This window comes from Alligator sinensis, unplaced genomic scaffold (genome assembly GCF_000455745.1).
Source record: "Alligator sinensis unplaced genomic scaffold, ASM45574v1 scaffold809_1, whole genome shotgun sequence".
Taxonomy (NCBI): Eukaryota; Metazoa; Chordata; order Crocodylia; family Alligatoridae; genus Alligator; species Alligator sinensis.
In genome coordinates, this window is record NW_005841956.1 from 14,437 (window position 1) to 26,327 (window position 11,891).

The following is an 11,891-nucleotide window of genomic DNA, read 5'->3' on the forward strand; positions in this document are numbered from 1 at the left end:
CTCGGCCGGGGGCGGGGCCGGGCCGGGGCGGGGCGGCTGGTCTGGCGGGTGGCTCACGGCCGGGAAAGCGGCGCGGGCCCGCCCAGAGCTTTTCACCGAGAAAATAATTGCTCTGTCTGCCCAGTTTTCCCCAGATCCGAGGCAGAGCAGTGGGGCTGGAAGGGAGCTCCCGAGGCCGCGTCCCAGGATCATCCCTGCCCGAACCGCTGCCTCCACCCGCCACCTGAACCCGACCCGTCCAGGCGGCCCCAGCTGCACCGTCACGGGCCAACCTGGCCCCCGGGGCGCGGTGACCGCCTCGCACCCGCGATCTCCGTGAGAGCTGCGCCACCTTTCACACAAGTAGGACACTGGCCTCCCGGGTTCCCCCGCAGCACCTCGGGGCACTAGGTCTGCAGTCAGGGTTGTACCTACTTGTCAGTGCCAGCTTTGTACAGGGGGGCTTGGATGGGGATGGTCCTCCAAACCCCCCTGCACAAAGCTGCCATAGAAGGTCAGTCCTGGCACACCACAGAGCCAGGGCGCCAAGGGGCTGCGGGGGAACCAGGGTGGCCGTCTTGCTTCTGCGAAAGGTGGTGGCATCTAGAGGGCTCCTCCGGTCTCGCACCTCCAGGAATCCATGATTTAAAGCGAGAAGGGCTTGGCTGCCTCGTGGCAGGTAGCACCAGTAGCACCACATCCGGCTAGAGCAGCATTGCTCAACCTTTTTGGTCTGTCCATCTGCAAGTTGGATGCAGCCAGTGGGCCCGATCTGCTGGTGGGGCAGGCACGATGGGGCCCCGTCCAGTCATGGAAGGGGGGACAATGAGAAAAGGGCAGCCTGGACCTGATCCAGCTACATGCAGGGAAAGGTGTGTGGCCCAACCCTGTCCCAGCCATGCCGGGCTTGGGAATTTGGCAGCGTGGGAGAATGGAGATATTTATTGCCACAGCTCCCCTGCCGTCAAATATCTTGACCCAGGGGGAGCCCCATGGGGCAGATGCCATGGCTCCACGAGCCAGATTTGTACAGACCTGTCTCAGAGCATGATCAGGCAGATTTTTACATAATTCATAACTGAAAAGCCCTGCCTTTGTGCTCATCATAATGCTGTAATGACACATGACTCAAGCTGGTAACGCGTTTGACAAAAACGTAAGAATCACTGCTCAGGTCAGACCATAGCTCCATCCTGCCCAGTCTCCTGTGTCACACAGGGGCAGTGTGTGGATGCTGAGGGAGAGGGAACTGGGTCTGACCAGGGGTTTCCCCCTCCCCCCCTCTCACTTGCCTCCAGCACTGAAGGTCTCTAGGAAGCTCTAATTCAGAGGGCATGTCCCTAACTCCCATGCTTAATAGCTACTGATGCCCATTTCCTCCAGGAATTTGTCCAATCCCTTTTTGAATCTGATTAAACTGTCAACTTCCATGACACCTGGTGGCAATAAATTCCACAGCTGAATGACACACTGGGTGAAAAAGAACTTCCTTTTTCAAGACCCAGTATTTGGTTCATCAGGGCAATTCACAGCACATAGCTCCGTTGCTCTTGCTCCCATAGATGCCTCCCCCAGCATTCGAGTCATGCAGGAATGTGTTGTCTAATATTCTCCATTACTCACTCAGCTCATGTCTTGCAAAAAATAGAGGAAAGGGGCTTCTTAGAACAGGCTTAGCCTGTTCAACTAACCTTCTGCCCCCATCCTGCCTGTGCAGCAGCTGCTTTTCTCAGCCACATGAAAATACAAATGAAATCAACCTACAATTAACAGCCATCTTGCAGCAAGCCACCCCCTGACCCCAACAAATTCACCCTTCTTCAGGATTTGGACTTTTATGAAGTAAGCTGTAGGAATCTGCCCATCACTTCATGGGCAGTAATGAGCACTTTCAGAGTTGCTGCTCTTCACTGACTAACCCCCACTGTGGGAAGAGGGGGTGGTGGCAGCGGTTAGCTAACCTACTTCACAGCATGTCTCTCATACTGAGAGCAGCAACCTGCAAACAGCACTTCCATCCCTTTCCATTTGGACACAAGTTCCCTTCTAAAGTAGGAAATACTGGTCAGAGTAAGGCAGAATAGCTGTGACGTTGTCCTACTCCCAACTCTACTTCTGATCTACCATGTGTTTAAGTAGACGTCAATTCTCCTTCAAAACTATACTTCCTCATCCATAGAGAACATAATACTTTCTGCTCACAAGTGGGATAAAAAAAACAAACATGATTTTTTCTAAACTCATTGAAGTAATGCAACTACAGGCAAGCCCCACTTAACAGTTTTGGTTAGCACTATTTTGCTATATCGCTCATTTAAAATTCATACCCAATTCCACTGAGCGCTCAGCCAGTTTCTCTATAACAGTGGAATCAGCAAGTTTTGGCAGGCAGGAGGGAGAACTGGTGGCAAGAAGCAGTGAGTGGCAGCAAGTGGGGGGGGTGGGCAGGCGTGAGCGTGAGGCCTGTACTGGTGCCCAGGGTCAGGGCCAGCAGGGGCCCAGGGTGGGGCAGCAGTACAGGGCCCAGGCTGGCACATGGTGCTGGAGCAGGTCAGAGGGAGAGGTATATGTGGCAGCAAGGAGCTAAGGGCCAGTGCCTGGGGCCAGGACTGGTGGGGTCCTGGGGTGGACAGCAGGAGTGCAGGCCTGGGCTAGCATGTGGGCCTGGAGCGGCAGGTGTGGGAGTGGGGATGGCAGTAACCAATTATCTCTATTTGCATTCATTCCTATGAGGAAATTAGTTCCGCTTAACACTCAGTTTTTTCCAGAATCAATTAAGAGTGCTAAGCGGGGGTTGCCTGTACTAGGTGTTCTCAGATCCAGGTTGTCTTGGGTATCTCATATGAAACTAAAAGCCGCTCCATTTTCTTCTTTGTATAGGCACTGATTTCATTAAGGCATGACCAGATTTTTCAGAAAAGGCTTAACTGAGTACATTACTGGACATGACAAGTCCAGAAATGAGAGGGGCTTCTCCCTGGTGTCTAGGTGGAAGGGACAGAAAATGTCTTTCTTCCACAAATAAACTTGCTGTGGCTCCTGAAGGTAGCAAAGGAGCTGGGAGCAAGGGAAACAGGTACAGCAGATCTCTCATCCTGTAAAAAACAAGAGAAACAGGTACAGCGAACTCCTCATCCCGTAAAGAAGCACAGAGATGATGTTGGTGAAATAATTTTATTTAGTGTGATACACGGCTGTGGTCAGACGGTAGATTTTCATAATAGTCACACTTACTTGGCTAACAGCTAGGAGACAGCAGGGCCAGAGACACACACTCAATATTATACACATCCATAGAGAAGACAGTGGAAGGTGAACTATTTAATTTCATTAGATTTCCCCTCCCCTTACTTATTCTCCTGCTTACCCTCCCCACCCCCACCCCCCAAAAAAGGGCCAGTGACTTGAGAACAATATGACAGCAGAGGCAGGGCCTATCTGGCTGTGAGAAGGGGACAGAGAAACCTGTTCTACTGCAGACATAGACACACTGACAAAACATCAGCAATTCCCACACAACAGGGAGTACATACACACAATGGAACAGGACTTCACACAGGCATTAGGGTCAATGGGCTTGGACTAGGCCATTTGAGGTTTTGGTAAGAAAGGGGGACACTCCAGAATAAGAAGGAGAAACAACATAACATCCCAGCTTCCCCCTGCAGGTCAGCTTACGTGGAGAGGACGGGACAAATGCTGCCCAAGATTCACTACTTTAGTGACTAAGAGGTGAAAGCCTGGCAGGTGTTGCACTCATCAAGTCCACCTAGCCTAGACACAAGCAGCCCCAGTGTCATTAGCTGAAAGCTCCCACTCCCGGGAATTCCACGGTGGCCAGGGTTAAGGTTAGGTCATGCAGATAAAGAGTACCAGTCCCTCCCTCACCAGGCACAGGCCAGCAGGTTCCAAAGTGCAGAGAGCCAGGTCAGTGACCAAGAAGGCATTCAAAGGTGGTGGTAGGGGGAATTTATTTAACCTGCCTCATGCTATAGTCCCCTGCCCTCACCCATTCCAGTACAGTCGCTCCCTTTCCCTCAAGATCTACTCTGCTAACATTGCACAGGCCACATGGACAACTATGGGGTCTAAGAGGACTCTACTACTATCTCACTCTTTTTTCCTACTCCTGCCAATGGACAGAACTCAGCACTGTGGAGCTGTGGATACGGAGAGAGACAGGTCACTTATAAAATCCCCTTTAAGACAGCTGGAAAAGGGACATGTACTCTAAAGTCTAGCATGTGACACAGAAGCAACCAGACAGCAAGGCCTCCTCTCAATTAACAGCAGCCTGCTCCAATCCTACTTTCCACCTTTCTGAAGTGAACTCTCATATTCTACTGCTCCTACAATGTTATGGCCCAGCATCATCTACATTACACAGAGGGGCAGGGAGGTTCCCCACTAAAGACAGAAGGCAGGCAGAGGGGAGACGCATCCCATTCCATGGACAACAGGCTGAATAATCAAGAATAAAGTTAATCTCTTGCATTCAATCCCATGAAGAGCCTAGCAATGCTTCTAGCATATGGTCTGGTACCACTGGTACTGAGCCACCTGTGCAGTACAAGCTCCATTTCCACCCCCCACTTCCTTCCAACTGTGAAGCTTGTATCCTAGTCTGCCTAATAAAGAGAAGAGCATGTGCATGTTCCACAAGAGCAGTTCCCCAGTCTGTCTGCAGATGGAAGGAGGAGGAGAAATCAGAAAGGACAGAAAAGCAAAAGAGGAGAATGGCCCTGGGACTCCCCATCCAAATTCTGATGCTTCTGTGATGAATTCTAGGCTATTCTATCTTTCCCTGCCATCAGCAGATAGAGCCCAGATTGTCAAAAACAGACTGGACCCAGCTCCCCCAAGAGATTTCATACTGCACCAAACCAGCCTACCTTCCTCTTCCACATCCAACTGGCAGCATTCACTGAGCACTAACATTCTCCAGGGAGAGGACAGGTGAAGAATCTGCCCCAACGTAGCAATCTCAGGGAATTCTTCCCACCTAGAGGGCAAAGGCAGCAGCAAGATAAATGGCTTGTGCTGGCACGGTTTGGGAGAGGAGTGCCCCATGCTTACACTCACACCAATGGGTGGAACAGCAAGGCAGAGAAGTTCCTTCTCACAAACTGCAAGAATGAGGGAGCAGGAGTTAGATGAGACCATCCACTGGAGGGGGAGAAAGAAATCGGAGTTGTTAATGTGTGCACCCTTCAGGAAGCAAGGCATGGAAACACATCACCCCCCACTGTCAAAACAGGCAAGGCCAAGTCCAGTTGTGACTAGTTTTAAAGGAGCAGCTTCTAAAAAGGAAGTAGGGAAGCTGGATGGAAAAAAAACATTACTGGAGTGGAAGGGGAACCGGCTGAGATGCAAGGCAATTAGGAAGGTGGAGAGCCCACCCCCAGCTGTATTTTTGTTTTCCCTAACTTGACGGCTTTCCCGTTGCATTTGCAGGAGGAAGATACATCTGAGCAGATAGGCCCAAGGTGGGGAACAGAGTAAAGGGCACCACGGTGCCAAAGTGCAACAACTAAAGAAGGACAGGACACTCATTCTGAGTTCGGGGCTCGTACCATGCAGTAAGAGGGGCGGCCAGGGCTGCTCCCCACCAGCAAACAGGGAGTTCGCTCGCTTAGTAGATTTTTTCAGCCCACAGAAAGTTGGTTTGCCTAGCCAATGAGAAGTGATGCTCTTCAGTGAGACTGGCCAATTGGGGAAAGTGCTGCTACACAATGGGCACTTTAGCAGGAGCAGCTACTCTCCGTTACTGGCTGCTCAGGAGGCTTCTCTAGTTTGATGTCGATCACTGGAGAAGATGAATTAAGGAAACCATCTGGAATAGTGAAAGCAGCAAACATGAAATGGGTAAACTATTATAAATCTCCAGCCTCTCTAGAACAGTGGGGTCTTGCAGACCTTAGGCCAATGATTCTCAAGAACAGTGCTGTGGCACCCTGGGGTGCGCCTTGAGATCCTTTCAAGGGTGATGCAGGCTGCCGTGTAATATTAGCACTGTTATGTGTGCACACATGATTCACATTCACATGATAAGCCCAGAGATTTCAAATAGGAATCCATAGTGTTATAAATATCCTGCCCTGTTGTGGTCTTTCTGAGTTCTCTGCAACAAAATAATTGTTCTATTATTTTTACTGTATTTTCTATTATTTTTTTCTTTCATAAAAAAAAGTAAAAACTAAGAGCTGGCATTTTCCAAGGGGTGCCTTGAGCCTAAAAAGGCTGAGAAACTGCCTGAAGCAAACAAGCCCAGGGCTGGGGACTTGTGCTTTTAAGGATAGCACCAACTACAGCTACTTAGGTGGCTTGGTATAGGCTTCAAGGCAAGCCTCATGAGGCTTAAGGTATTTTAAAGAAGTTTCCAGAATCAAAAGGTAGAAGTTGGTGGAGCTAGCAGAGAGCTGCCAACTCTACAATAGTCAAAGCAGGGAAGTGATACTGAAGCAGCAGCCACAAATCTTATGACTGCCATCCTGTGCTGTTGCTATACAGGCCTTGTCCAGCATACCACAAACTCCCCACCTAGTGCAGCCAGCACTTAAGTTGATAGCATGCTGTAGCTAATCTAGACATTTTTACTATAAATTTAATCTAGTTTTGTTACTATCAAGCACTGCTTAATAGTCACCCTATTGTACATACTTCCTGGGGACAGTTTGCTTCCAGTCTACCTCATGCTCTGTTACCAGATGTGTTTGCACAGGGAGTCACCAGCCACAACTAGGAGTAAGGTGACTACATAGCTAGTTGTCTGCAAAACAAACCATGACTCTGCTCCCACCTCTTTGTTCAAACCAGTCATTTACAATCTGAGGCTAATGGGCTCTAATTCAGACCCACTTGGCAATTCCCTTTCTTATAATTCCAGAGAATCTCAGCCCCTCTGCCTGAGCAGGGAAGGTATGCTTGTGAAGCAGACATCACACAATAACACCAGGGGACAAAGTTCACCAAGAACTTTATGGGGAACAGGCCAGTCTCTAGGTATCTGTTGTGTACGTGGGACAGCCTCAGACAAAGCAAAGAAGGGAAACAGACCATGTTGTTCTGAAATATCACACCAAGTTACAAATAAGCACTACAGTGCTCCAGTGCCACACATGGCCAAAAGACCTGGCTACAGATGCTCAATTTATACATGCAGGAGAACATCACACTAAGAGAGAGAAAGTTACCAAGTAGCAGGCAAGGATACTGTCTTCTTTGCTCTTTTCAGGTGTGCTGTCCATCCCAGGTAAGGCAGCAGCCACACGGCGGAAAAGCTGGAAGGCAGCAACATGTGAACTGACATTTTGTCAGAAGTAATTAATGATTAAGCCCCACATTTCTCTCTACAGCTGCTGATGAAAAACCAAGGTTTTGTAAGAGGTTTACATGGGCATTTGGCTAGCTATGCAGTGAATTAAAGACACTGTGCAAACCTTATCCCCAAGGACTTTACCACTAGATTTCTTAAGACTGGACTTGCATTTAATAGTCTACCCAGTATCTATAAAGCATGCACCTGCAGCACAATTTTATTCTAAATGCTATTTCTTTAACTGTACCATAGCACTGCTCTGCATACTCTACTACATAACAGCACACACAAGTAGTTAAGAGCCACTTGGCAAAAAGTTCCTTCTTACCTTCTCAGTGTCACATGGCACTGTCTAGTACCTTTAACTAAAGTCACAGCTACCATTAACCTAATTTAAGGTCTGTTGCAGCCTGATCTAGAGATCTAGCCTTTATGGTAAAAACTACCTCTAAAATAGTGAAACAGGAGTGGAAACCCCAACTTGAACATGCTGCATTTAGCTTCTCTGGACTTTGAGTACAGATAAGAAGAAAAATTCAGGAAGCTTGTTTCTCAATACCCCCTGCAAAAAGTGCAGGATACGTGTTTTTGCTCGTTTTCCCAATCACTGTTCAGAGCTCCTCCTGCTGACATCAACACAGCAGTGCCCCCCTGTGCACAGCCTGCCACACACAGAGTTTGAACCAGATAAGGGAACACTGACTCTCACATGGATCACGCTACCAAGCTAAAAGGAGAAGGTAAGCAAGAGCACCTAACCATAAGTAAGGAAAATGATCTAAAGCCCACCAGAAGCATGACCATCACATCACCAAGATCCCAGCAACAATGGCAACCTCTTTGAGGGAAGGGCTGACTCAGAGGAATAATCTTGTTGCATTGAAAGGTGGGATAAGGAACTCTGAGGCTGCTTGCAGATGTTAAAACAAAACAAAAACCAAAAACAGCACTTTATACTTTAAACTCAGCGCATTCCTGGACCAAGTCCAGTGTACGCCCAGAAGAGGCAGCACTTTAGCTGAACCCAGCTTGCCCGAAGTCTGTACAGGTTGGGCACTTAAAAGGGGCTTATCTAATAGCTGATCAAATAAATTTTAACTTAAAAACACCAAAAAAGCCCACTGGAGCACCTGATCTATATAGATGCTATAAAATTGGGTCAAAGTACCACGCTACTTCTTCTGGTAAGGCTTTGTTTTGTTTTGTTTTGTTTTGTTTTGTTTTGTTTTGTTTTGTTTGGGGGGGGGAGGGAGGGGAGGTTAACATCCGCAAGCAGCCTGAGCTTTTAAGCTGTCGCTACCTTGTGCTTGGACTGAACCCAGTGGGAGGGGACCCTGAGACCCTACCTTGTGCTTGGATGAGGGGACCCTACCTTGTGCTTGGATGTTATGGTTATGGAGGCCACAAGTGGCCAGGAGAACGGTGGCTGGAAATCCAGTCAGTTCTTATTGTACTTCAGAAGTTAGCTGAGTGATCCTCCCCTACTTTTGAGCTAGGAGTCAGTCTCTTCTCTCTTCTCTACGCCCCACTATTCTGGGAGTGCCATAATGATGGCACATGCACTAATGTGGTGCTGACAGCTTTTTTCCTGAGTCTTTTTTCTAATTATGAATACACCCTCAATGCAAGAGGGCAAGTGATCCTAGGATGAACAAAGCAGGACTTGAACAGGCAGCAGTAGAGAAGCACGACTCATGTATGACAAATTTGTGCTAAGCAAGTAAAGCAGTACAACTAAAAGCAGGTCAAGACCCCATAGTTTAACTAGCAGACAGTGATATAGCTAAAGGAGAAAACAAAATTACTGTTTGAAAAGTCACCAAATCTAAAGAGGGGGTCCACTCCATCCAGCTTCTTTGCAGCACACTGTTAACAGTACAGGTCATAAATGAGAGCTTTCCTGACAGCAAGGATATTGCTGCTGCATTTACAAGTAAGCATGGAGCCAGGTTGAATTCCATCCCTGCAGAAACAATCACTGCCTGGGAAAATATGACTATGGAAGAGAATTGCATGGATCTCAGGGGAACATAGCAGCCTTATTTATTAAGTTCTGTCATGCACGTGACATGTCACTGTGTACAACCAGCACTGCCTGGGTAAGAGTGTACTCTAGTAAGAGTGTACTCTAACTGCTAAACTGCTATCCCACGCAGAGAGCACACATTATTGTGTTTAGCAGGGCACAGTGAAGGAGTACCACTGTTCCTATCCCTCACCACACTTTTAGATGCTTTTCCCTCAGATTAGAAACTGTTTTGGGGTACATTCAATTTTAGGTTTAACCTTAATGGTGCCCATTAGCATTTTCTCCTTAGCTCAGCATGAAACAAAGTCTCCTTTAATTAATGGACATCCAGAGGCCACACAGAGAGAACTTAAAGGATCAGAAGCAAAGACGCAGAAGCAGAAACAGGGCCTGAATATTTAACATAGCAAAGCCCAAACAGCAGCTCATCTCCCCACACAGCAGCAGAGCGTTGAAAATCATAAGGTTTGCACACAATGCTGATCTACCTGTTTCACATTGTAGCCAGTCTTTGCACTGGTCTCGATAAACATCACATTCAGTTCTTTGGCTCTCTGCTCACCTTCTTCTGTGGTGATTTGCCTGGACAAGTACAGACAAGGGGAGAAGAGAAGACAGAAGGGGGAAAAGAGAAGACGGGCATTAACAGCAGTAGCACTTCACTGGAGGTGCCCTCTTTTGCTATGTCACGGAACAGAACACAATCCACAAAAGGAAACCCCACAGCCTCTGAATCTTTAAGACCCTCCCACCATCAGCTTCCTCTGTACACTCCATCTAAGAAAGAAACAACCTCATATGAGCAGCTCAGGAAATATAATGGTAGTCATAATCCATATGGATGAGTAGGGACATTTAGGTCTCATTCACAACATCCTCACAGTAGGAAAAAGGGCCCCTTTAAGCTGCACCAAACTGGAATGGTGTACAGCTATGTAAAGAAGCAGGTTCCCCAAAACTACAGAAAGAAACTCCTTAAGATGACAGAAAGGTCACAGAAAAGCTCCAGCAGGGACAGAAATTCAGCAGCAAATAATATGCTGTTGTTTGCAAGCCAAGCACCTGCAAGAGCATCTCTGACCAATATCCTGTACATACCTGTTTCATATTATATCCTGCTTTAGCACTGGTTTCAATATACATCACATTCAGTTCTTGGGCTTTTCTCTCGCCCTCCTCTACAGAAACCTGTCTACAGCAATGAGAACAAATCACAGAAAAGAAAAACCAAAATAAAGGAAAAAAAACTAGACAGAAAATGGCAGAAAAAAACCGCAAGAAAATCACCCAGCAACTGAAACAGCATTCACCAGGAAGGAAAACACATAGGCCATTCAAAATAAGATGAAGTAAATAAATGGTTCCAATCTCCAAAAATGTCTGAAACTACAGCTTGGCAGACAGCTCTTCCCAAAGGGCTAGTGATTGCCTAAGGGGTTTTTCAAGTCCCACCCAACATGACCAGGCTCAAAACTGACACTAGAACTTTGTCCACACTAGAATTTCAAAGCATAGGATTTGAGCTAGTGTACATTAAAGGCTCTTGACTTTCTAGAGTTCACATCATGTAGTATTCGCTAGCTCAGCCCCCCCCACCCCCTAATCTTTTGCACCATCTAGTTTAACTGGCTGAGAATTCCTGATATTGCATGCACTCCTATTACAGGAACTTTGCAAGCAGAGTGAAGTCTCTATATTTCATTTTGGTGTATGAAGAGGCATAAGCTGCCCCACACGGAGTGTCTTCCACTCCTGTCCCATCAGGAATACTGGAGAGGCTTCCACAGGATTTCCTGGTGCTGGAGAGGCATAAGAATGGCACCTTCTAAGAGCTGCTTGATAAAAGTTAGGAAATCCCAAGATCTGAAGTCAGCTTGCCTGACTGCTCCTAAACAAGAGGCCAGAGTTATTTCCCACTCCTGGGAAATACGTGTGACAGTAACTGCTTAGCTGGACAGGGTTCCTTGGGTGAATTTGATATCTTTTATTAGACCAACCCAAATCGTTGGAGAATAGTTATTAAGCAAGCTTTCGGGTTCAAAAACCCTTCGTCAGGCTCAGGAAGCTGCAGCAGTTGGTGTGTGCTCTTCCTGGATGGAATGAAAAGTAAACAAGCCAGGGGCTGGGCTGGGGAGTCAGTTGCCAGGCAGATTATAATGTATCAAAAATCCAGTGTCTATGTTTAGTCCCTGATCTCTAGTATCCAGCAGGTTGATGAAATGGAGCTCGTAGGCTCGTCTCTGGGATGTGTTGTGTAAATTTCCCTTGAGGATCAGGACTGAGAGATTGGAGAGAGAGTGGCCCTCTTGTGAGAAATGTGCCCCCACCAGTAATTGGGTGTTTCTGTCTTTGATGGATTTCCGGTGTGCGTTCATTCTGGTGCGCAGTTGTTGTCTGGTCTCTCCTACATATCTTCCATCAGGGCATTTGGTGCATTGGATGAGGTATACTACATTCCTGGAGGTGCAGCTGTAAGATCCTGGGATGCTGATGGCTCTGTTGTGGGGTGTAGTAATAGTGGGGGTGGTGGAGACATGGGGGCAGGTTTTGTCATGGCACGGTCTG

The 11,891-nt window shown here is 47.5% G+C and overlaps 1 protein-coding gene across 6 annotated transcripts in view; it reads right to left on the reverse strand.

Annotated features, from left to right (window-relative positions):
• Positions 1–3,376: 3,376 nt before the first annotated feature.
• Positions 3,377–11,891, reverse strand: part of RAB41 (RAB41, member RAS oncogene family) — a 22,947-nt gene continuing 14,432 nt past the window's right edge. For 2 of the 6 annotated variants that reach the window (XM_006020487.3, XM_025200108.1), the window contains exons 5-7: positions 9,815–9,908; positions 7,193–7,259; positions 3,377–5,785 (exon numbers count right to left, since the gene is read on the reverse strand). In XM_006020487.3, coding sequence (XP_006020549.1) covers positions 5,721–5,785; positions 7,193–7,259; positions 9,815–9,908 — 226 coding nt within the window. In that variant the 3' untranslated portion in view covers positions 3,377–5,720. Of the gene's footprint in view, positions 5,813–7,172; positions 7,260–9,814; positions 10,519–11,891 lie in introns of those variants that run through there. The other 4 variants (XR_003093266.1, XR_003093265.1, XM_025200109.1 and 1 more) reach the window with 3 other exon arrangements.